Raw genomic sequence first — 27,227 nt, 5'->3', positions numbered from 1 at the left:
TTCTGTGATATTGCAGCAGTGCTAGTTCACAAAAAAATTCCCTGTGCTGTAACATCTCTCAAGCTATTTAAATACTTATATGGCCTTCCATCATCCTGGTATGCAAGTGCTGAGACAGAGGAATAAGAGGCAGTGAGCTCAAGCCAAATTGGTTTGCAATTGTCTGTTGCCTGTCCTAAGGAAAAGCATCTTTCCATTGCATATTGGCATGCAAAGAGGGGAAAAATAAAATATTCTGGATGCAACAAATTTGTAATGAGTAAAATTTTTAAAATTACTATTGTGCCACTGTGCTAGCTAGCTTGCATAATAGCTCACAGAAGCCTTCAACTTCGCTACAAGAGTTTATAAAACAGATAGATAAGCTTCATATGCTTGTGGCAGCAGAGTCTGGAGAAGAAGAATGGGAGAAAGGAAATCCTAAATTCGAATTCCAACTTTGTCAGCAACATGCTTTGGGGCCTTAAGGCAAGTCACTTTACTGCCATGTTTTGGCAGTAAAATGGTGATGATACTTATCCTGCAGGAATGTTGTGAGGACTAAACACTGCAGATAAATGTTTTACAATGCTTTGTAAGATGTGGAGCTCTTTATAAAGGCTCAGGATTATAGCAGGCACTGGTTGATCACATTCCCTTTTAGAACTGCTCTTGACTTTCAGACTAACTCTTGAGGGTAAGTATTTCCCATAGTTGGTCTCTGCTCTGAGGTGACACTATTTTTTAAATCAATGAAGAAATGATCCAATTGTTAAAGGTACTGAAATATTTTTTTTAACTTGGCGTTTTGTAGATTCCCAGCTTTTAAAAGCATGCATTTATTGTATAAGAATTTTAGTTTGTACTTTAAGTTTGTCTGACATTTATAATGATATGAAGAGAAGTCACATTTTAAGGCATAAGCACAGTTAAGTTAAGGTTCCACTCTCTGAGCTTCCTATGTGAGTGCTAGATTTTTGAGTCTTAATACTGCATCAACACTAGTTATTTTGGGCACAGAATTATTTTCCCTTCCAAAAGCCACACTACTGAAATTACTCCACCATTCAAATTAGTCTTATCAAGTTATTGTAAGGCTGACTTCAGGAGGTAACATTTCCCCGCTTCAGTAGCTTAACAGGAGCTTACCTGGTTCAGCATTCAAGCGGCAACTGTTAAGGAACTCAGCTGTGAAATAAATATCAACATCACAGAAGAACATTAACACTTCGCCTTTTTCCCAGGCTCTGGCACCCATGTCTAGTCCTCGCCCACGATTAAATTCCTCATTCAAAGAGACCAGTGTGTAATTGTGAAAATTAGTTTCTCTATAAAGAAAAAAGTGAAAACAATTTAATAAAGGAGTGTGGAAAGAAGGATGGCATTTACAGTGCTATCAATTGCCACTGTAGTATAAATTAGTTATTTAACACATCTAATAATATCAATCTTACTGTTTTTCTCATGCATTTTTTTTGGGGGGGGGACAGCTGCAGCATTAAGCATTCTCTACATTTAATAATCCAAACTACAAGTTTGGGGGAGGGGGAGGGGGCGGAGATCTGATTTTTGCCACCACAATCCATGCAGTAACATTTCAAATACAGTAGTTATCCAGACAGATTAAAAGGGCGCTTTGAGCCTCTGATACCATTTTAACTCCAGGAGTAGCTGTGGATTGAAAGGCAATTCTAAATTGTAAGAGGATTCTGGAAGTGGGACTCTCAGTCTCAAGAGCAGAGCACACTGGGAAATCAAACTATGGCACTATGTGATAGCTGTAAGAGAAACAATAAGCTGCAAGTTGTCCATATGTTAATGCCACCACTGCCCAGTCAACTCACTATCTCCCCACCAGCCTCACACACACATTGAAGAGAAAGCAATATTGGAAAAGAGCTATGTAGAAGCACACGAGAAGCATATCCGGGGGGAAATGAGCAAATGCCCCAAAATACCATCTGGAATCTCTCAGAAAGTAAATTTTGGAAACATGTGAGAACAATACTTCCTAACCAAGCTGGGGACCCACTGAGTCAACAAAACCTAGTCTGAAACAGATCACTCATCTGAGAAGAAGTTGGAGGGGCCTCAATGAGGAAAAAAGTGATAGTTTCCCAACAGAGAAACCAGTCTTCTTCACACTGACAGCCAACTGATGGTTCTGCTTCTGATGGAGCAGTGGAGAAAAACACTCATCAACCTCCGTGCATCAAGCAACTCTCTCATGGTGCCGTTTCAAGCCATCTGCACTATAACCTCTGGCCAACAGGTTTCATCATTTGTTTACAAAGTGATCCATGGAAAGTTAAGTGCAAGTAGGGGACAATCTGGAGTCATCATATTGAAGGCTGAGAATAGTAGATTAACTGCTCAGGCTAACACATTGAGCGGCCCTCTGGCAGCAGGGTACTGTGCTCTTTTCGTCACGGGTGACCAGCCATTTCTATTCACTATCATTAAAAGAAATCAGTTACCATTATTTGGGATACATAATAAGTAGCATAGTGTATCCATAATTTCACTTTTTTACACATTTAGTTTTCCAGTCAGCATCAGTTCATTTGACCCAGTATTTACTACAAAACTCACCACTGTATTTTATACTACCCAGTGCCAACCGTTAGTAAATCACTCAATCTCTCGACTATGCATTCTTTCAGACTCAGAATATTCAAATGATCACTCCATAAAAATAGACAGAGACTTTAACAACCACAAACAATGTTAAGAAAAATCAAAATGATGAACATACTGTAAAAAGATAAAAGGAATTTTGTTTGGCTGTGACTGACCCACCAAATTCTTCCTCATTATTTGTGAGGCTTTGTTAACTGACCAATAAACATCACTTGTATTTCAGAGCCTTCTATTCGGATTAGCTCACTTACCGAGCTACTGACTCCAGGATGCTCCTCACTTCAGATAGCCCATCTTGGCCAAAGTATACCACTGTGAGGTGAATCCGCTTGTCCTGATGAATACACACATCCCTATAATAAAGATGAGTAATATCCATTATTGTATTCTAGCAAGGGCTCTCTCACTTCAGTGTTTTGAAGTTAGTAGCTTAAGCAAATTATTTTCCTACAAGCTTTTTGATTTTGACAATGACAACCCTGCATAAAGCAACTTCGCATCACATGCAGCTAATATATATGGTATATTTTATAAAATCACCTCTTGCCAACTAAAAACCAATTCAGTGAAGTTAATCACTACTGTAATTCACTACAGATAGTGCAATAGTTTACGTCAATCTTGCTGTAAAAAAGTTTTAAAAAGCCTTCACAGTGCATCTAGCAGCTTTTAAAAAGAGATAGAAACACATTAGTTCTCCTGTGCCCCATCTTCCTGATTCAAATAGGTCTTCCATACCTGCATCTCATTCCTGATAAGGTAGCTCTAAAGCCAATACACCCACCACAATCATCATGCAATTAAACATCAGATCTCCAGTGGTCCTGCCCTTCTTAATCTAGGTTGGAGTCCTAGCTAGAGTATTTGGTTTGTGTTTTCGTGTAAAGATAAGGAAGAGTATTGTTTGAAGAAACATTTCTCCATGCAGCTATTAGTATTCCATAACATTTCTATGTAAATTATAGAACTGCGGTAGAGCTAAAGTCCATGAAAATAGGTTTTCACTTTGATAAACGAAGGAAAAACAAAACAGTTTAATTTAGACACTGATACACTTACCTAAAGTTTTGCATGAATTGTGCAAATGCCTCAGTTCTTCCAGAAAGAGGGACAATAATGTTAATAACCGATCTAGAAATGTCAACTGTTTCACTCTTCACTTTCATGAGGGGTCCAAATGGTCGGAATAGTGTGACATGTCTGTATTCCATAAGATCTGTCTTCTTATAAAACAATTCATACTGTGTTCCCTTATCTCTCTCTGTGCGATAATAACCTGAAGTCAGAGAAGGAATTTATCTAGTCAAAAACACGATTTACTGAGACATTTAGCTATTAATTTTAGATGCACCACTTGATTTCTATCCAATTATAAAATAGTATAGACAAAACTACTTGGAAAGTGGTTTTTTTGTTCATTGAAAAGAGAAACCTTTTGGGTTTCCATCGAAAAGCAAAAAAACCCAACCAACCAAACAAAAACATCCAAGCAAACCTAAAAAAATTATATCAAAAACAGACCTTTCCTAAAGAAACTTCTGTTTTGACAAAAAGCCATTTTCTTTGGGGGGGGGGGGGCACAGGGTGTTTTAAAAAGAAATTTTTGACCAGCTGTACTAAAAAAAGTAGTTGTACATTTATCATTAAAGAATAGAGATTCAGAAAATAGTGAGTAAGGACACTGCAACACATGACACTCTTTGGAGAACTAGAAGGTACATACCAGACCCAGGAGAAGCATGTAAACCCTATGCACTTCCTCTGTGTCCTTGGCCAGTCGGTTCTAGGAAGTCACTGGGGTCACAGACCATGACCACTCTTTGTGAGGCCTCTGTTGGGCTGACTAATTCTTGGCCTCAGATAGTAGTGCATCATATAGCACATGTAGCTATCGGTGTTCAACAGCTGTTAACTGAAGGAAGCTTCTGGAAGTTTACAGGGTAGTAATTTCTGTTGCTACAGCAACAAAAACAGAACCAATCACCATGGGTTTTACAGACTCAAACCCTCTGTATTACCATCATAAATAAATAGGTTCTGCGAGAATTAGAGTTGATTCTCAAAATGAAGATGATTGGCACCAGATATCAAAAACATAATGTCAACTTTTACTACTTTCCGGACTGAGTCCTACATTGAGGAAAGAGTCAAAGTAACTTTTGCTGCTTTGTTTGTGACAGTAGTTTTGACTCTATATAATCCATTTTAAAAGGAGATTAACATTTTAAATAATTTTACTGACTTCATAGAATTTGCTCTTTTGAAACAGACATTATAGCTTGACAAACATGATAGTTTTGATTTAATTAGCCAATTTCCAAATATCTGTAATGGAAAATTGTGTTGCTACTTTAACGACCGAGGTTCGGTGTATAAAAGGTTCTACAAAAGAGAACGAAGAAGTTTTATTTTTGGAGGAGTTATGGCACATTTTTAATCTCCAGAGTATAAATCCTTCGGTGCATATAAACATTGGAACTCTTTGCACGAAATAAGACCAACTATTAGGAATTTTGTTACTGCTGATTAATCAGATTACATTATTTGCTCATAAGACTAAGCACTGGTTAGCATAATATGAAAGACACATAGTAAACCCATTCCTAAAATCAGTTCCAGTGGTCATGCCTCCCAGAGTAGCTTATTCCCTCTTCACTCCCATTATACAAGTTTCGAGAGGGATAGCTGCATGAAAGAGCGCTGGCAATAACCTGGAGTTATTTACAAAAGCCATCCTGCTGGACTATGTACACATATGTGGCTGTTATCTAGCATGGCTGTTCTTGCTGCCTTTCCATAATACCTTCCCCATGGGAAGGATTAATATATATTCCTATGGGGTGTGTAAGAGTTAGATACGTGGTGGCAGAGCACAAACCCTCTAACAAATACTAGATGGTCTTTAATAATTATTAAAACTGTATCTGGGGTTGCCACTAGCCATTGTGTTCTCTTTCCGATAAGTGGGGTGTAAACTTTGCTCTACACAGCTTATCTACCAAGGGAAAGAATGAAAATGAGCCCCTGAGTAGTCAGCCTTTAGTAACTTACATTTAAGGGCTGTCAAGAAACAATGCCTGAGCACGTAGCTTCAATAATTCTAGCACACACTGCCTGGGGAGCACCAGAACTAGTTCTAATAGAGTTGATCAAACACCAAAGTCTCTCAAAAACAGGAGGATTAGGACTTTCTAGGATTGTAAATCGGCTTTGTTCCTGTAACCAAGAACAACTGTCTAATTTAACTTGCAGTGAAGTCTAAGATCAGATGAGACTAAAATTCTCTAATTCTTTGTTCCAACTGCAAAATAAAAAAATTTTGTTAAGAAGGCTGTACAGTGGTCAAAAGTTACTAAACAGGAGGTGCAAGTCTCTCAAACTCAGGACAGTTAAGTTCAAAGCAGACTGCAAAAAGTTACAAAAGGATCTCACTGAACTGGATGACTGGGCAACAAAATGGCAGATTAAATTCAATGTAGATAAATGCGAAGTAATGCACATGGGAAAACATAATCCTGACTATACATACAAAATGATGGGATCTAAATTAACTGTTCCTACTCAAGAAAGGTCTTGGAGTCATTGTGGATAGTTCTCTGAAAACATCAGCTCAATGTGCAGGGGCAGACAAAAAAGCTAACAGAAGGTTAGGAACCATTAAGAAAGGGATCGATAAGACAGAAAAATATCAGAATGCCATTATATAAATACATGGTATGACTACACCTTGAATACTGTGTGGCGTTCTGGTGGCCACATCTCAAAAGAGATATACTAGAATTGGAAAAGTTACAGAGAAAGGCAACAAAAATGATTAAATATATGGAACAGCTTCCGTATGAGGAGAGATTAAAAAACTTCAGTTTAGAAAGCAGAAAACTAAAAGGATATGATGGAGGTCTATAAAATCATGAATGGTGTGGAGAAAGTGAACAGGGAAGTGTTATTTACTCCTTCACGTAACACAAGAACCAGGGTTCTTCAGAATAGTGAAGGTCAGGAGGAGAGAACGAGAAAGAAATAAAATGTTTTCACCATGTAGGTGGTGATACTCAACACATCCTTCAGGACCAAGGAAGGACAAAGGTAAAGCTCGTTACCCAAACATATGGTGGTGACAAAATAGTTGCTGTACAACTTAATTTTTAAGTCATTTCTTTCAAACGAACAAGTCAGTATTTGCTTTTGAGATACCTGGCATTGTTCCGAAAGCAAGATGTTTTACTAGTTTTGCGCCATTAACAAATCTCTACACTCTCTCAAATGTACTGCAGGTAGAACTTTGTTTCTGAGACGAACAACAGAAGGAAACAGCCTCAGTTTCAAGACTATACAAAAGCTACAATGCTTCACTAAATTCCACACCAGACCACTTTGTTTTTATTTATATAAATATAAAGAAAAAGGCAAAGAAGAATTAAGGGTGAAGCAATCTACAAAATCAAATTCTTATGTGGGGAGAAAGAAGACCCCTCCCCCCAAAAAAAATATTCCAAACAACCTCATGGTGCAGTTTCAGTTGTAAAAAGTCTGAAAATCCTAGAACATGCAGTTAATTTGTTATGTAGGTCTGCAAAGATGGCATATATTAGTCTAATAAGATTAACAATACAGAGCTTCTATAAATAGTTTCAGAGTAACAGCCGTGTTAGTCTGTATTCGCAAAAAGAAAAGGAGAGCTCACGAAAGCTCATGCTCAAATAAATTGGTTAGTCTCTAAGGTGCCACAAGTACTCCTTTTCTTTTTGTAAATAGTTTGTGATCACAATAGCATAATCAAGTCCAATACTATGATTGTATATTAGACCTCACATATCAATATATCACTTGCAAAAAACACTGCATAACACTTCTACAGAGAAGGAAGCACTATGTTTAAGTGTAACAGGACCATTTTGAAAAATTAGCTGTGAACTCCTTTACATTCATGAATTCATGCCCCTACTTCCTGACCTCCCCACCATACTCATCATTTTGTATTTACTGCTGCTGAAGTAGTTTACTGGTTAAGGAAAAAGTTGGTGAACCAGAATAAGCACACATATTTGCATTATTATTTGTTAATATTTCACACCTCTAACGTTAGATATTATACTGCATGCCACCTAAAAACTAGAATTTCCAGCTTTTAAAATGGTACACAGCATGTGCTTCTGGCTCTAGTGACCAAGACAGATTTTGGATTTGAAAGTCCTTCGTTGAAAGCTATCAAAATCAATCAATCAAGGCATTTTCTACCACAGGAAAGCTGGGATTCCTGATGTTACAGGTTTTAAACACAGTCAAGAGGACAAAGATATCAAGACCTATACTACCGCAACTTTTTTTTTTTTGGTATTAAAAATTCTTTAAAATTTTTGGAGCCTTGAAAGCACTCACGTAAGGCATTAACTGTCAACCCTTCCCCAGTTATAAACCCAAAGATTCCTCTTCCTCCCGCAGCTTAAACAAGCATTTCACCTTCTCCTATACTGAATCTTTTTGCTCTTTATTGTTCATGAAAGCAAGACAAGACATAGCCCATAAGGCTTGGTTTGAGTATCTACTCTCCCCACTCCAAACTTCTACACATATTCGCTCTCATTGACGAACAGCACAGAGTGATCTTAGGGCACAAATCTATCTATCCCAAGAAGCACTGATCATTATAATTCCTCCTGACTTCTACTGGCATCCCCGACTAAAAGTATGTGAACATTTGCTGAAGAGAAAATATTTGCAAGAGATGTGCAGCTTTACAAAGGTAGCAGGTAATGCTTCTTAGCAGTAAAAACGGGTTGGACTGTGTAAACAGTTTCACTCAGCGACCATACAAAGACTAAGAAAAAAAAGACACTGAGTCATACTAAATGAAGATAAATTCTATATTCCTGTGCTCACCATGGGTTAAAGCCTTAACTATAAAATCTGTAATCTTACTAATTTCACAAGATTAAATGTGATCAAGTGTGTGGCCAAGAAGTCAGGGAACAGAAAATTTTAAGTAGCTAACATCTGCTTAACTTCTCACTACATGTAGTTTTAGCGTCTGAGAATGACTCATATAATAAAACCTGCTATCCTACCTTCAAACTAGTATTTACTGACTACGATCCAGAACAAACAACAGCAAAGCAAACACTGGCAGAATTTTATTTCTGCATTCTTAGCCCCTGAAGTTTTATTCACTTTAAGTACTATACAGAGGAGTTCTGATTCTTGTTATGTAAATTGAGTTTTTGAAAATAAAGTTGCTAAAACTATTACCTATTGCTTCATTAGCCACCTTTTTTAGTTTTTTAGTTCCATTAGCAAAGATTAAAGTGTACTGCACCCACAAAATATATTAGTCATTTGTGTTAATTTGACCCTTGTGGATTAATTCCCAGTAGCAACTGTACTAAGAGTCTGCTAAAGTCAGAGCTGCTGAACTAGGGCTGTAGACAGACAGACAGACAGACAGACACACACACACACACAGTGTGGCCTGCATGCTGCTGTTTGGCCATTCGTAAGCAACCCAAGTTGGAAGCTGCAATAGCAAAGCATTGTGAGGCACCCAAAGTTGCAGGGCAGGGGTGACAGCCCCTCACTGATCTGGATTGCACCCAGGAACGTCGTCAGTGTTTTGCACACCCCTGTAACTCTCTTGTGCTGTTTAAGTAGTAAGTGCATTTGTGTGTGCACTGAAGTAGTAACAGTGTGAACCTTGCTTTACCTGCCACATGTCCCCAAAGAGATAAGTCACAGTGCCCACAAAGGACAAGAACTACTCTGTGGGAGCATACAATAAGCACCTGGCTTGGGAAGTCTCAGCACTGGTCTTGGGGGCTATGGTAGTTGGACTGCAGAATCTCCAATCCCCAGGAAGTGTTTCAGACAAGGAGTCTACACCCAGGAGTGTGCTCTAAAGACCCAGAGAAAGTCTGGACTCTGAAGAGATCCTGCAGGCTTTGATGCACATGGCATCCAAAGACTGGGTCCAATACTGAGATAGGTATAGACCTACACACCATCACAGCACGTTTCTTCTTAGTTAAAAGCAGTAGATGGAAACAAAACATTAAAATGGTAGTGTTAACCTGGGAAGAAGGGTGAATAGACACTTCACTTTTCACCAGAGTGGCTGCCTTGGAAGCCCTTTGTGCTTGGGTGAAAGATTTTTGTTTGTGGTCCACCCCCCACCCCAAAGTAAAACTGCCATTTCTTTTATCCCCTCCAATTCTGCTCTTAAGACAAAGTCAACAATGCTCTGCTTCTGCTCCCCTGCATCCCCTGTCTCATCCACCCTGTAGCCCAGATGGTAGGCGGTTTCAGCAGCTCTTATCCAAGTGAGACATACACACTATATTCTTCTTGAGAATGCTGTCCACAACAATAGTTTACTTTAAGGAACTGCTGGGCTTGGCAGAGTGATCAGATATTTCAGACAATTAGGTAAGGGGGATGATAAAAGAAATTGAGTTTAAAATAATGAAGCCACTATACAACTTTCAAATGAAAGTGTTTATTTTTTCAATCAGGTTATATTCTCTTAAAATTAATAGTGACCTGTCAAAGTAATATGTATGTCTTTAGGAGATACAAAAGAAGGACATATTAAACACAGTCCTATAGGCCACCTCCAGACTGCAGCAGGGTTTTCTGGTAACAAGCTCATCACCAGCAAAGCAGGCTGATTATTTCTCTACCCAAAGTTACTTGTGGCACTCACCATGTTATTTTAGAGTTTCAACGTATATATGTGATCTGCAATTTCCTTTTACTATTTTCTTGATCCAGCCCCATCAATAGCAAAGATGCCACAAACTGGTGAAGAGCACAAGTGCACATTCACTGACATGATGTGATAACAGATTTGATATCAGATATACAACTCTAAAAACCATTTGCCTTGCTTTAGAAAATAGACTTGAAGCTAACTGCTTGATAGCACAGGCTGCTTGAATCAGACATGGCAAGAGGAAGAACATGAAATGCTAGAACACACCAGCAAAAGGACACCAAAGAACTGAACGATTAGTGAAATGCAGAAAATAGGAGTTGGAAAAGAAGAGTAATACCAAGGCAGTCTACCATATCTGGCAAATATCATGGCTTCTCTGTGAACCTTTTATGGCCATATGGTCAGCCCCACTGGGAATCCACACTACATACAAACTTCATTAACTATTATACACTGTATTATTAGAAAGTATACTATTTGAAAATGCTAGATATTCTCTCTCACACACACACACACTCCCACACACCCTCCCCTCCTGCCCCAGTGAGGAAAAGGACATATCTACATGGTGACACTCGGGAAAATTAATGCTGAATTAACTAACGAGTTGAATTTAAAATGCATTTTTAAAGTGCATTACAGCTGTGTAGATGAGCTCATTCAGAAGTAAAGTTGCCTTAGCTTAATTCCCTTTGGAAGTGAATTAAACTGGCCTTAGTTCACTTCAGCTTAACTCAGAATGACAGCGTTCACAAGGCTTTAATGTGCTTTTAGTTAATGCATTTTAAATTCAACCCTTATTTAATGAACTATGACTGTCCCTGGGTGTCCTCATGTAGATATGCCCCAAGATGCAACAGGAACTGAGATTTGACAGTTGTAAAACATGATGATTGTTTTCATTTCTTGATTATTTACCACTGTACCTCAGATTTAAAAAAGCTAGGTTGGAAAAAAAATTCAGTACAAGTTCAAGGGGTGAGGGGAAAGAAAAGATGGTAGTAAGGGAAATGGCAATGGGCTGAGAAAGCTGAGACTTTGAAGCCTTATTAAAGAGACCTGAGCAAACATGTAAAATTAAATGTCCACTATGTGCATATCCGGAAGCACATGAGAGAAAGCAGGGCTCAAAAATTAAAGAAGTGATACTTCATAAACAGAAGTTTAGGAAAAAGTTAAGATAGCTGCAAAAGAAGAAGCTCTTGTCTACACAGAAAGTTATACCACTATAAACTCCCTGCGTGGACACTTACTCCACAGTAAGAGTGCTTTTTTTCCTGTTTCATTTGGGTCATTTTGGTATAATTATGCTTGTAAAATTAGGTTTTTCTTTAAATTCGGTCTGTCTACTCCATCTTAGTAACTCAGTGGGGCTGAAATAGACACTACAAAGCCATTTGGTTTCCCTTAAACTTAAAGTAATCAGTTCTATTGTTTTCAGAACTTCCATACTATCAAATATCAGTTTCCCAGTCATCTGGTCCAATCTGCTTCAATTTTAGTTTCTGGTTCTAAATATCTCATTAGAATCTTAGACTGGAGTTCAACTGTTGATGATGATACATCAGTTTAGGTGCCAAAATATTTGTCAATACAGAATGGCGCATTAAAGCCAATTTAAATAAAGTGGTTAAAATCTTCACAGAGAAACTTTGTTCTTGGGATACCATTTCTAGGCAGACATTAAAAGCATTTACTATGATTTTAGGACAGGGACAATGAGGTCTGACAGCTTAAGCCTGAGCGCTTATGATGGATGTTATAAGGGAGCACTGTATTTTCCAAACATAATGGCAGCAGCTTTCTAACCACGCTTCCATCAACAAAATGACAAGTTATAAAGTAAAAGACTGAAGTCCTTGAAAGGGACAAAACATTAAAAATGAAAGATTTAGCTCTGAAATTTGAAGTCAAAACAGTTAATGCTCAAAGAAAATTTCTCTTCAGCTGTCCAAAACGTTTCTCAAGTCTGCCAATGCTATTTTCACATGCCTAGGAAACCATAGGATGACTTGTATAGGTACTATCTCTGGTTGAAAGGAAACAATGTTATATTACTGTGGCTAGTAACTAACATATCCTGATGACCTACAGCACAAAAATATTTTCACTTAACCATTATTCACTACTATGTGATTCCTGTAATCCAAGTCATAAAACACGGTCTTGACCACAGAGGAAATGAGTTCAATTTCCAAAGAGAAAGATGTTATTTAGGAACTAATTGTCAATTTATCTGGGGTAAAGAGATGAAGGGAGGAGAAGAACTTTGTTTCATAAGGCACCATGTCTTCTAGCTTTCTCAGAGGCTTATAGTCATTAGAAGTGGCTAAAAGAAAAGCTACAATTTAAACAGCTGCAAAGACATACTGAAGTGCACACAATATGTATGAGGGGAAAGCCACTGCACATTATAGTAATTTAAAAGAAAAACAGAATTGTAAAATGACATTGTGAGAATGTCTGTCTCTAGGCAAACTGAAATATGCTTTCAGGGGAAAAACTTTAAAGTCCAATGCTGCATTGACTGGCTTTAGAGCTATACTTTAGATGCATTTCTACTCCTCCCCCCCAAGATAACAAAGGAACTTTACTTGGAAGTTTCAATAGAGTACTGTTAAGGCAAAAGACCACTGCACTATTCCATTAGTGAGAAGCAAACTCATTTTGGAGCCGATTAAGTCATCTGACTAAAAAAAGTAAACTATTTCAAGGACTGTGTAGCATTCTCACGTATATATTTGCTTAACTATGCATCATACATCACTACGCAGATTTTGATGTGCTTGAAAATATAAGAATTACTCGAAAGCATTGTGCCCTTCTGACACTTTCTGGCAATATGTACTGCATTTAATACTGTAAGCCTGTGTAAAAAAAATCTTAATATTTCCATCAGAATTACATTTTAGTATCGAGTACCTTCAAGACTGAATTCTAGAGAAACAGTGGTCACTGTACCTTTTCAGTACATCAGCCTTGAGAAAGCAATGTTCATATATCATTGCTTCAATGTTTTACAGCTGAAATAACATTCATCTTCTCTCCCCTACCCCTGGGATTCTGAGAATTTAACAAATGCCAGCATTTTAAAAGTCGTATGTTTGAATAATCTGGTTTCAGGTTTTGCACATCAGGAAAGATCCTGAGCTGGTTTAACTCTGCATAGATTCACTGACTAATGGAGCTGTGCTATTTTATGCCCCCTGAAGATCTACCCCTAGATTAGAAGTGGGCAAACTGCGGCCCGCAGGACCATCCTGGCCCAGGAGGCTCGCTCCTGGCCCCTCCCCCGCTGCCCCCCCCCCCCCCTCATGCAGCCTCAGCTCGCCACGTTGTGAGCTCCTACCACTCTGAACAGCATGGTAAGGGGGTGGCAGCAGCGCACACAGAGGTGAGGAGGTTGGCTAGGGAGTCCCAGGGGGCAGTCAGGGGACGGGAGGTTGGGAAGTGGGAAGGGGTGAATAGGGAGTGGGGGCCAGGCTGTTTGGGGGAGGGGGGGAGAGAACAGCCTTCCCCTACCCAGCCCTCCATACAGTTTTGTACCCTGATGTGGCCCTCGGGCCAAAAAGTTTGCCGACCCCTGCCCTAGATACTCAGCAACCAAATAGTCTAACAAAGATAAGGTACTCTATAAATACCACTCTTCCCCCAACACAGGTGCATGTGCCAATGTTTTAAATATGAATAACTAGTTTGCATTGTGACATTAATATAGCCCTCTTCACCAACATGCAGTTTATAGTTAACTAGTCATAACTAGGATACAAAGGGACAAAGTTAAATGGAGATTTTCAAAGGCAGAAAGGGAAGCTAGGCAATCAAGTCTCATGACCTTCAAGTTGGGCTCTATGTGCTTCTGAAAGCTCCTCCTCAGTATTAGGTAGCATTTTAGATCTACATCAGCACAAAATACGTAAAATGATCTTCAACGATAAGAGATCCAACTGTTAAAATTGAAACAGACACAGCTTGTTTTGTCTGCTTGCTATAGTAAAATATCTCCACTGAAATCATTACTCCCCCCACCCCCTTTCAGTGCATGGTATTGTGCAATATTATGAAACAGATTCTATTACAACAGGCAAACCAGGTCTAAGGTTTTTCTTAGTGCAGCAGAAGTACTACATATTAGAGTAGGTTTCAGAGTAACAGCCGTGTTAGTCTGTATTCGCAAAAAGAAAAGGAGTACTTGTGGCACCTTAGAGACTAACCAATTTATTTGAGCATAAGCTTTCGTGAGCTACAGCTCACTTCATCGGAAGTGACTTCACTTCACCGATGAAGTGAGCTGTAGCTCACGAAAGCTTATGCTCAAATGAATTGGTTAGTCTCTAAGGTGCCACAAGTATTCCTTTCATATTAGAGTAGATATCAAAACTATAAAGACATGGAAAAATGCTATTAATTTTCTTTTACAACTATATATTCCTTTGCAATTATTCATAGTGTATTATGACATTCTGTGCAGCTGATTGGGAAATACATAAGTTATTAAATAAGGTTTTACGGTACCTTCTATGAAATCATTTTCATTATAAAGCGGTCTCTCTCCTACTCCATCATCATCTTGTCCATCTTCTTCATCCGGATTATTGATTACCTCTAGGCCAGCCTCAATAACTTCCACCAACTCATCTCGCTTATCCTTTCTAACAGGTTTCTCCTCTGGGTGTCGAGTGAGCCCCATCTCCAACTGGAACACTTTCATAGAGGTAAAGCTTTCAAAAGGAATGACACCATATTCACTCGGTAGCTTGGCGCCAATGCTCACCTCAGCCTTGTCAATTTGGGAATGAAGAAACTCTAGGAGATCATTGGATGCTTGTTCTTTGGTGCCTTGGTAGCCCATGCCATTGACTCTTGGGCTCTTTTTTTCCTGCAGCAATTTCAGCTTATCGCTCATTTCCTGAAGCTCTTGTTTCAGCTGAGCAATCTGACGCTTCAGACTAGTAGCCCGGGTTTGATAGTGTTCCTCTTGTTCCTGTAGAAGAGCTTGGTAATGTTCTTTACCCAAGTTCTCCCCTATAACGCCAGGCAGAGATCCATTTCCATCTGTTTGTGGAGCACACTCAAGCAGGTACACGAACAACATTAAACTGAATAGCAAGGCAAGACCCACCCATAGCCAACGGGTCCTGGCTTGAAATATTAAACCCCTTCTGGGCATTCTTATCAGATTTCGAGTCCCCCTCCAAAAAGCTGATTTTCTTTTTCATACCTTTCCAAGAGCATCCCAACAAAGACTTAAAAAAGGAATGAAACCATGATTTTTTTTTTAAACAGTCACACCAAAGTTATGTCAGCCAAAAAAAAAAGTTACGTTCAACATTTGTCTTCCTCATTTGATATTGCAGAGACAAAGTCTAAAGTTACTATAACTTCCATGATGAAAAGGAGAAATGCAGTTTACACCATCAAATAGAATTCTCATAATATTCTGGTGACTTGACCAAAAGACAGAAATATTGTGAATACTTGCTGACTCTTTTCCTGTTTTTGTTTGTTTCTTAAAAAGAAGAGTTAAGGTTTTTAGTCTGAAGTTTTTCTCAATGAAGAAACCTGGCAAATACTAGGATTGGTAGGCTTTTGATGCACAGCTTTTTTGCACACACACATTTATACACTGCAGGAGCAATCTACACCTTAGTAACAGTAGTTTTCATTGGACAGTTTGATATTTTCCTCTGGCACTCTTGAGTATTTTATTCCACTTCCCCCCTTCTTTGGGCTTCTGTGGTTTGAGTCAGCAATACCAAGGCAGAATCTAAAATTAAATGAAAGGTGCATATTAGAACTATAAAGCAGCCAGGCAGCTGGAAAACACATGAACGAAACATTAACATCCAAAAATGTAGCCATGATGGATTGCAAAAGTTTTTTTTTTTTTTTGGATTTGTAAAAACCTATAGTACTTTCCACAGTGTTACACATGACTGATTTATTTCCTATGGAACTGTCTGGAGCATACTAATAAGAATAGCTGAATGAAACAACTTTTTCAAGCAGTTAAGTTACAAGAATTCTTTTCCAGTCCTATTGCATCATGTCTGAAGAGCTTCCCTAATCATCATGGTTGATTTTTTCTGAAAGTAGTACAAAAAAAATAGGGCTGTCGATTAATCGCTGTTAACTCATGCGATTAACTCAAAAAAAAATTAACTGCAATTAATTGCAGTTTTAATCGCGCTGTTAAACAATAGAATGCCATTAAAATTTATTAAATATTTTGGATGTTTTTCTACATTTTCATGTATATTGTATTCTGTGTTGTAATCGAAATCAAAGTGTATACTATTTTTTACTACAAATATTTGCACTGTAAAAATGATAAACAAAAGAAATAGTATTTTTCCGTTCACCTCAGAGTATGTGTAGTGCAATGTTGTGATAGTGCAACTTACAAATGTAGATTTTGTTACATAACTGCACTCAAACAAAACAATGTAAAACTTCAGAGCCTACAAATCCACTCAATTGCTAAGACAAACACGTTTACCTTTACAGGAGATAATGCTGCCCTCTTCTTGTTTACAGTATCATCAGAAAGTGAGAACAGGCATTTGCATGGTACTTTTGTAGCTGGCACAGCAAGGTACTTACATGCCAAATATGCTAAACATTGGTATGCCCCTTCATACTTCGGCCACCATTCCAGAGGACATGCTTCCATGCTGATGACACTCGTTAAAAAAAAATGTGTTAAATAAATTTGTGACTGACTCCTTGGGGGAGAATTGTATGTCTCCTGATGTTTTACCTGCATTCTACCATATATTTCATGTTATAGCAGTCTCAGATGATGACCCAGCACACGTTGTTCATTTTAAGAACACTTTCACTGCAGAATTCACAAAATGCAAAGAAGATACCAATGTGAGATTTCTAAAAATAGCTACAGGACTCGACCCAAGGTTTAAGAATCTAAAGTGCCTTCCAAAATCTGAGAGGGACGAGGTGTGGAGCATGCTTTCAAAAGTCAAGAGCAACACTCCGATGCAAAAACTACAGAACCCAAACAACGCACCAAAAAACAACCTTCTGCTGGTGGCATCTGAGATAATGAAAATGAACAGGTGTCAGTCTGCACTGCTTTGGATTGTTATCGAGCAGAATCAGTCATCAGCATGGATACATGTCCCCTGGAAGGGTGGTTGAAGCATGATGGGACATATGAATCTTTAGCACATCTGACACGTAAATATCTTGCAATGCTGGCTACAACAGTGCCATGAGAATGCCTGTTCTCACTTTCAGGTAACATTGTAAACAAGAAGCAGGCAGCATTATCTCGTGCAAATGTAAACAAATGTGTTTGAGTGATTGGCTGAACAAGAAGTAGTACTGAGTGGACTTGCAGGCCCTAAAATTTTAGATTGTTTTATTTTTGAATGCATTTTGTTGTACATAATTCTACATTTATAAGTTCAACTTTCATGATAAAGAGATTGCACTACAGTACTTGTATTAAGTGAATTGAAAAATACTATTTCTTTTGTTTTTTTACAGTGCAAATACTTGTAATCAAAAATAAACAAAGTAAGCACTGTACACTTTACATTCTGTGTTGTAATTGAAATAAACAGATCTGAAAATGTAGAAAACATCCAAAAAAATTTAAATAAATGGTATTCTATTGTTGTTTAACAGTGAGATTAATCACACGATTAATCGTGATTAATTTTTTTTTAGTTGCTTGACAGCCCTACTAAAAAAATAAATTTAAGGTAATCTCACTGTTTGAACATAACTTGCATTTCTGATTACCCTTATTTGCATCTAATATCCTTTGAGAGACAATTTACTTATCAACATACTCAAGTGCTAAAGATCTAAAGGTTAAAGTTACACAAATATAGTTTCTCAGGCAAGGTCTAAATGAAATAGATCTGGGTTTCTGACCACTCAAACAAAGCCATTACATTAAACTCAATGGCATCTGTTTGTCTGTAATGAGATAGATGCAGCATTCAAAATCTGATCAATCCAATATTTTGGAGCATATTCAAGGCATCCGTGGGTGCAACCACACTGATTTTGGTGCAAATCAGACTACTGGAAAAGCCTGATTCACAGGAATATCAGGGCCCACAGACTACCTGGCACTGTAGGCAGAGAAGTCTCTCTGCAACCTATGCATAACAGGGGCAGCAACTTCCTTGCTGTAAGAAGAAAAGGAGGACTTGTGGCACCTTAGAGACTAACAAGTTGCCACAAGTCCTCCTTTTCCTTTTGCGGATACAGGCGAACACGGCTGCTATTCTGAAACTTAGCTTGCTGTGTAAGGAGACTTCTGTTCGTCTGGGCTACAGGCAATAAGAAAGCCTTAGTGGGTTGAAGGGGCAGTAGCGGTGGGGAAACAGAGGACTGGGGGTGAGTGGTGGTTATAGGGAATGCAAAAACCCAAAGAAGAGTGGGGGAAGGGGAAAGAGGAGGAACATAGGGCACACAGATCCAGGCATAAGGGGAAGGGGGAACGAAGATGCACACAGAACACCTGGAGAGGGGATGGGGAGAGTAAGGAGGGGCCACTGCTGGGGGGGGGGGGATAATCAGGGTCAATGGTATTGGGAATGGAGACAGAGCCCATGGTGTGAGGAAGGAAATGGGAAGAGTTGGTAGGAGTCCCTGCAATAGAAAAGTGTGGGAGGGTGGCACACAGGGAGCTTGGGGGAGGGTTGGAGGAATGCAAGGAGAATGCTCACAGCCTATGGAAGTTCCACAGCGCATACAACTTTATTGGCAAATCTTTAAGCTTATTAAATTACTTGTGCTTTTTCTTATCTGCAAGTGCAATTTATATTCATTTGAATAGGCTTTATGCGTTCCCCAATTGACTCAGATTTATCCTTGGCCAATACCTCAGCTATTATTTTGACAGCACCAACAACAGTGTGCTAGACACACCATAGAATAGTGTGAAACAAGAGTGTGGACCCAAAGAGCTGTTTCAACACAAAATGAACAGGTAAAAGAAAAAAACAGCAACAAGTAGTAAGATATTCCAACTTCTGAGTGAGTTGCACACACAGTTTCCATGATATTTGCTAGGAAGGTTTATTTTCCATGGTGTGGTAGCTTGGGCAGCCAACATTTCTTTGGGGGGAAGAAAACTAGGGTTTAGTGACCTTTTGTACAAAATGGGCTAAGGAGGGACTTTGAAGAGAATGTGAATGCAGAGAAGACCAGGTGAAGGAGAGAATTTAAGATGAGGGGGAAGGAAGGGCAGGGAGGAACAAGAGGGAGAAATGGTTCATGGAAGAAGCCACTGGCAAGAGTGAAGAATGTGAAAGGATTGTTAAAAAATAAAGGAAACTTACTATATTGTAAGTTATAGACATCCATTTTTTGAGATCCTGGGCTGACTGTCTTGGGGGCATTCAGGTATGCTGCAATCTGCGCAAGAATCAGGCATTCCTCCTTTGTTCTTCCTTTTAATTTTTGCAAGACTTTTCCACCCTCTATCTTTGGAGAAGAGAGAGACAGACAGACACAAAATTTGAGCACATCATCAGTCATCCCAACAGGTCTGACCACCTTTCTCTGGGCATACATGAACTGTAGGAGCTTCCCACAATTCTCACCAAGTGCTCAAAAGATTATGTCCTAAGTAAGCCTCTTTCCTACTGCAGGGAATATAGAAAGACATGTTAGGCCTTTCAATTCAAGATTTGTGTCTCCCAAGAGCATTAAAGGGATTTTAGTCCTGTTTTCAGATAGCACCCTCAGGGCTCCCCCACATCACCAAAAAAGGGCAATTAACTGCATTTCCCTCTTGACCACATTGTGAAACCGTTGTCTGGGGTACTTAAGTGGAACTTCACCTAAGTACCCAGACTTGAATATCAATTTAGTTTTAATATGTAAATAATTAAAAGAAAAGATTGCAGGGGGGAAATGGTTACACCATTACATTATTTGCGATGACAGGAATGACCCACAATTTTGGCATCTGTCAGAGATGCAGTCTTCTCAAACTCTCACTAATCAAGTCTTTATGGCACGCCACATTCTGCACATTTGATGTACAGTGGAAATAACTATTAAGTCAATATTTATCCAACCCTACCACATAGATCCCACACTATTTCTATATACACTGTTACACCTATTCCCAAATGTGATAAGTATGGCTGAAAGATTAAGTGACTTGCCCAAGGGCACAAAGTCGGAACCAGAGCCAAAGCCTGGAATTCTTCCATCTCAATTCTGTGCACAGACCACGCCTGTAGCTATACATAATATCACCTGGGATTTCAAATATGCCTGTTCTACCGAATCTACATTAGAGCATCAAGCCACCCAGAATTTCGAGTAAGAGACTATGGTCCCCTGATCGTGCAAGTACTGAACTTCATGCACAGGAGTGGTCTGATTGAAGTGTACATGTATATGAGTGGTCCTGTTACCCACTTCCTGTTGCCACAATCAATGCCTAATAATATTTAGCTAAGGAACAAATTAGAGAGGTTGAAGGAAAAGATGGATCGAAGGCAAAAGCTATCTAATACAGACATTTTTTGAATGTGTCATTACTGAACAATTTAATACACAATATATAAACAAACATCTATAACACAGTAAATTCAGGTAATTAAACCCAGGTTAAGTCCTTAAGAAGGGAAAATGAATGAAAAATGTCTGGAACATTTTACGAATAAAATATTACATAAATACAATCACGTGTCTATAAATATGATTAATACCAGATGTGTCCTCAAACTATTGACCAGAGTCCAGATTTGGTCAGTCAAGGCAGAAAGAAAAAGCCAGTCTGCAGTGCAAAACCAGGACACGGAGTGATGTAACACTGACATCCAACCTTTCTTTAACAGAAAATTATATTGATTTTATAAATGATCCTTTCCCATTTCCTTCTGAATTTTACAGCAAAATAAGCATTGGAAACACATTTGCTAGCTAATGAATTTTAGGTTTTCTTAAAGCACAAGTATTAAAAAACCCAGTTAAGTATTGTATACAGAAAGGCATTAGTTCAGTGGAAAAGCTGCAGACACCTGAACCTGGTTAGGCAAAACTGGCACTCACAGGCTTAGTCTACTTACAACAAGTAAAGATCAGGCTGTAGCGGAGTCAAAACAGATTCGGTAATGCCAAACCTGAGTCTCCTTCTCCGTCATACCTGACTTTCCCATCCAGAACGGTGACTATCGCAGCAATGGCAGCATTTCATGCTCTTTGAGTAACGGGCAGAGTGTTGATAATTCAGTCAACATGGCAATCCATTTTTGGGGATTGAAAGGGGCTGGAGGGACAATTTTTTTTTTCCTGGAAAAGAATTAAGGGTCTAAATCCCACAGCCAGTGGGATTTGGGGCACAGAGGTTAATGTTTGAACTTCTGTCTTCTGAAGCATTTACATAAGTATATAAGTGGGGAAAGAAAGTGATACTACAAACATTAGGCACCATTTTCAATCTATGAATGAAAACTTTAATTATTAAAAGGAAAGTGATGAGAACATCTAAGTTATTGTTATGCCTTTGGGAAAAATGAGGAAGTTACAGAAGTGCCCCAAGGGCAAGGGAAAGAGTCAAGCCATTGGCAATTACAAAGACGGTCACGGGGTTAATGGGCCTAATCAACTGTCATTGGGTATTGGCAAATAGCTGGAGTGGTCAACTGAAGGATGCTTGGTCAGTCATTTAGTGTCTAGCTTAAAATGGGATAACATTTGCAACTTGCTATAAAATCCTTTGATAAAGTGTGATCTATAAACAGGCTTGGAAGGATTAGGTATTTAATCAGCAAATGTCTATTTCATTCACACACACACAAAATATTTCCATAAATGATAATCAAAATAACAGATAGGCAAAGTTAGACGAACGCTGCTTGACAAATCAGAGTCTGATTTAAGGATTTTTACTTTGTAGTACTTCCCTAGCTCACAGAGGTGAGGAGAGAGAAAAATACAGTAGAGAGATTGTGAGGTACACAGATAGGACAGTAATGGGTGAAATAAAAGTATGACCGGTTGAACTATTTGTGAAGGAAGCTTCTATCTATTGTGGCCAGATATATATATGACAATGGTCAGCACTGTTAAGATCTTCATGTGAAGAGCTAACACAAACCCACCTGTAGTGTACAAGTACAAACGCTGCATATTCTTGAGCCACATCTACTAGCACCTTCTCTGTGTACATAACAACAAACCTCTGTTTTATGAAGCACTCTGATCAGAAGTACCACTACAGTTGCAATAATAATAAATCTATCTTACTTATTTCTAATGCAGTGCATTAAGACTGCATACAGACTGCACCATGGTCTATAAAGGAAACTTCACCTGAATTCCTTTAGTCAGATGCCTACACTCAATTCTTTCCCCTCTATTTTGTTTCCCACCTCCTCCTCAATGCCACCTAACCACGAGAAACAATACCAATTCTAAGTTGTTACTAGGAGGTAAAAGCTTTTGCCAAGAGATAGGTCTTGCATCCATCACATGTTGCTGCCATGTAAAAACATCCCTACCCTATTTATATGTGATGTGAAAAGCCACATTCAATTATGTCCCTATAAATGCCAACTTTTCCATCACTACTGCCCCGCTCTTTAAAAAAAGAGAAATTACATGCAACTTATCAGGTTGCACAGTTAAAATTGAAGAGGCAGAAAATATAAATATTTCTGTTTCTACAGCAATGCCAACTCAGACATATTGGACATTTGGTACTTTTTAAATAGTATACATTTAAATTTGAAAATTTAATAGAACAGAAAATACTAGCTATATGCAGAGTAGCCAAACTAATGTTACTGTAAGAATCTCACCTTTTACATATACTGCCTTTAAAAAGAATTTTGTACTGGATAAAAGACTTGAAAGGTTTACTAGACACCTACTAGTCACAGGATTAAGTCAGATAGCCAGAAACCCAGACTTCTCGCATCACGTCTTCTCATCCTCACTCTACTGCTCCTTTAGAATCTTGTCCTGTGTCAAGGACTGAAAGAGATTGGAGTCTCTTTTTCCTCACCTGCCTGAAGGAGCTAAAGGATTGAGTTTTTGTCACTACTACTGATCACAACTTTCTCTGGCAGCAACAGCAGAGGTAAGCATGTTGCCTACCTTGCTTCCCCCCCCCCCCCCCAAAAAGAAGGAGAAGAGAGAACAACAAGTGGGATCCTTTGAAGTCCTGTCCCACCAAGGGATAAAGATATGGAGAACTCTGCCCCAGGAAGGCAGGGTGATGAGAGAATAAAGTTACATATTTTTGCTAGTCAGCCCTGATATGAAATACAAATTCTTCATGCTGGGTGCAGGGATGGCACCCTGATGGGTATTCAGTACCACTTCCCAAGAGACTGAGGATGATTGTGCTCACTTTCTCATGAAGTACAGCTCCCGGATCCTACTAGTGATCAGAAGTCGTCTTTCACATCAGTTTCAGACTTGCAGGTAGTTTTTCCAAACCTTGTGCTTTAAGTGGAGGGTGATGGCCTGCACTATATAATTCTAGAGATGGGTGAAGGTGCGGAGAGCATCACAACATTGGAAAAGTAAGTCGCTGCCCTTGAAAACAACATTTATTTTTTTAAATATCTGGAGAAAGCTATGGTATAACAAGATTATCTGGAAAATATGGTATTTTGAGCATGACCTTGTTTAAAGGCTGACTTTCTACATCCTGGAATTTTGCATGTTGAGATTTCACACACGAAAAGTCTTTTATTCTGGCTGACAGAAATTCATTTGATTTAGAAGAATGACTATCGTGCCTCCGAAAAGGAAACATCCGAGGTACACACAATGTTACCAAAAATGTTAGGATATATAGAAATAACTTTGTTATTCCTACTGCATTTCATATATTCAAATATAGAAGTGTTTCTGCTGTTTACAAAAGAGATCATTTATTCTCCACGCACAAGGAAACAAACTAAAATGCTAATTCAAAACACTTCTGTTTTTGTTACATTAGCATTCCGGTTTGGTCCCTTGTTGTGAAGAATAGAAAAGTGGCTTTCCTAAAGAGGAGGCATTTTTATGCTTATAGTAATGACCTAATTCTGTATATTTTTATTCTATTTTGAGTTGTGTCTGCACATACTTATTTTCATATATTCCACTTCAGTATTTTCCTTTTCTGTAATCTACAGATGATCCTGTGGTTTGGCTGCTTTTGCGAATCTATGACTCAGTTTAAAGGCAAATTTACAGTAATTTCACATCCTAGGTAGGACCTTAACTCTACCCAAGAGATACCACAAAATTAACATTTCATTTTTACAACTGTTTTTCTTGGCAATTCACGTACAAAGGGTACAAATCTTAGTAACGTCTCTTGAACATGTTATATTACCCTATTTCCCACCAAATTCATACTGATTCTACAAGGAATGCTTGCTGATCATTAGAGAAACTATACACTTCAGAGTCTTAACTTCCAGATGTTTTGTGACTCATTGCAGTAGTTTTCTAAAGTGAGCTGGTTTCTTCAGCTACAGATAATTTTAATGCACCAAAAAGGGGGAGGAGGGAGAAGAAGCTACCTTATCTACAACTAATTTCTCCATAAAGGGCTTGTCCACACTCAATACCCAATAGCTATTTGACAGAGTTTCAAGAAAGGCTGTATTTCAGCATTGTGTTGCAGCACCACCTTAATTCAAATGATACAGGTTTATAGGGATTTAACAGTTGATCCAAAGCCTTTTTAAGTTAATGGAAAGGCTCTTGTTAACTTCAGTGGGATTTGTATAAAGCCCTTAATTTGGGTCAAAGCTTCTACTTGGCCAGCAGAGTTCAGTGGTCCACCCACAGAAGATCACAACAAGAAAATGAGGAGTACAGCTTGAGATCTGTTATAAACAGATGACAGTGAATTTTAATTCTTCCCGCTGAGGAAGAGAAATATTCTTAGTAAAAACTGAAGTTATTAATGTAGAGAAGGAAAAAAGTTATAAACTACTGAAAATAACACTTTGTAGTGACTGTAGGACCATTACAAGGGTAAAAAAAACCTGGCAGCCTAATCCTGGAATGCACCTTTAGCTTAACTGATATCCACAGAAAGGCAGCACTAACAGTGATGGGGTTAAATAGTATTACAAACTCTCACAGAAGACCTTGAGTCAATGTTGGCTACAGACCGATTTTCAGTTTCGCACAGGTCTGGTCAATTTCACTTTGAAGCCTGAGTTTTTGTGCTGGAGTAGTTCTCCTTTTCTTCTTTTGTAGAGATGTTAAAAATCAGTAAAAATGCAGAGAAAGCATAGAAAAGGAAGTAGTAAATGGAGGTCACACAAGCAACTATCTCAAGACCATAAGAGCTTAGGCCTGAGGGTCCATAATTTCATTTTGTCACTGAACTAATGATCACTAACACTTGATACTTTTAAATCCGTGTATCCTTCATCTGAAGCCAGATCACAGCTACAAGGATTTATTTTACTTGCAGTCACAGTCCCATTTCTCACAAACCCATTGGCCTATAAATTCACGAACCAGGTGACCAGGTGGGTTCTTTGTTGTGGGAAAAACCTTGACAATCACAGGAAGAACAAATAAAGTTAGAGTTACAATTTTGGTAAATCAGAAGAGTCACAGATATAACTGGACAGTTACTATGGAGACTCCTCTCCTCTAGGGCTGCAGATATGGAAGAGACAAACAGGAAGTCTGACCGAAAGCAGAGATCTTGGCAACTGCGACTTCCAGAGAGGATCAGGACACAGAAGTAATCAGCTCCACGCTATGACACATCTGACTCAAAACCGACTGCGCTCCTTAAAAGATCATTCTCAGCCTCATTGAGTAGCCATAGCATCTACGCCACATTTGTCTAATAGCATGCCTGAGGGATATTTACTTCCCTCCACCCCTTAAAGTAATAGTCATGGATTCCATAACCATCCACAGCAGCATGACCAACAACAAGCTTTACTCATGATGATCTAATAGCCTAGTTTATAAAGAACTTTTGTCTCCAGGGCTGTCAATCTGGCTTCTTTCATAAGTACTAAATTGACCTTAAAAAGACATTGCTCATTTCTACCCTAGTCATGAGCCCCACAAGAGTGCAGAGGCTGACGCACTGCTGGTCAGCAGGGGGCACGTTGATATGAGGAGGTTAAGAAGCTTTCACACTATGACTACAGAAGACAGTAACATTAAGTAACTTAGTTTTTAATTGAAAACATTTTAAGAGCCACAAGCCACAAGATTCATATAAGGCCAATTTTATATCTTATGAAGAGTCTAAAATTAAGAGCCAGAGCAAATCTGTAAGAGATAACTGCTGAAAAAGTATACTTCTCAATCCCTCATATTAAATTGTGTAGAAAAATGCAGTTGCTTGGCAAAATAAAGACTGACTGATAAATTATTCAATCATAAAAGACAGTGGTAAGAATGCTACACTTTTTGAAACTGCACAACGTTCTGTGGATTTACTTCACTTCTCAAAAAAAAAAAAAAGGCCAGACTCCAAACACAAAACAAAACCATAATCTCTCACACACACAAAATCCCCCCAGTATGTATTGTCTCATTGCAAATAGTGAATTTCAAAGTGATTCCTACTGTAAAATTCTGCCTTGTGCACAGCAAAAAACTATTTTTGCCAGAAGAAAAATGGACATTTTACACAAGTCTCAGGTTTCATATTTAGACACTCCCATAGGTACTGCTACATAATTCTCCTGAAATCAGGGATTTATGCTGATTCTTATTTTCTGCCATAGGACAAGTGCTGGCAGTTTTTTGTTACCTCTCTCATCCACTAGGAAACCTGGTACAGATTTCCTCCAACATTACTCTTCACATTGTTCCCTTCTTGCTGTTGATGGTCAGTGTCATGGTTACAGGTTAAGCTGCACCTCTTTCCCTTCTCTAGACTGTGAATGGACTCCCTTAGGCACCAGGCCATATG

General features: G+C 38.7%; 1 protein-coding gene across 7 annotated transcripts in view; it reads right to left on the bottom strand.

Annotated features, from left to right (window-relative positions):
• Window positions 1–27,227, bottom strand: part of CSGALNACT2 (chondroitin sulfate N-acetylgalactosaminyltransferase 2) — a 51,602-nt gene that overhangs the window by 6,108 nt on the left and 18,267 nt on the right. For 3 of the 7 annotated variants that reach the window (XM_073353256.1, XM_073353257.1, XM_073353255.1), the window contains 4 exons: window positions 14,840–16,091; window positions 3,679–3,895; window positions 2,871–2,972; window positions 1,129–1,307 (listed from right to left, as the gene is read on the bottom strand). In XM_073353256.1, the coding sequence (XP_073209357.1) occupies window positions 1,129–1,307; window positions 2,871–2,972; window positions 3,679–3,895; window positions 14,840–15,494 (1,153 nt within the window). In that variant the 5' untranslated portion in view covers window positions 15,495–16,091. The other 4 variants (XM_073353253.1, XM_073353252.1, XM_073353254.1 and 1 more) reach the window with 3 other exon arrangements.

Source organism: Lepidochelys kempii, chromosome 7, assembly GCF_965140285.1.
Source record: "Lepidochelys kempii isolate rLepKem1 chromosome 7, rLepKem1.hap1, whole genome shotgun sequence".
NCBI classification, from domain to species: Eukaryota; Metazoa; Chordata; order Testudines; family Cheloniidae; genus Lepidochelys; species Lepidochelys kempii.
Note: the sequence above shows the minus strand (reverse complement) of the source record. Positions and strands in the feature narration are given on the sequence as shown.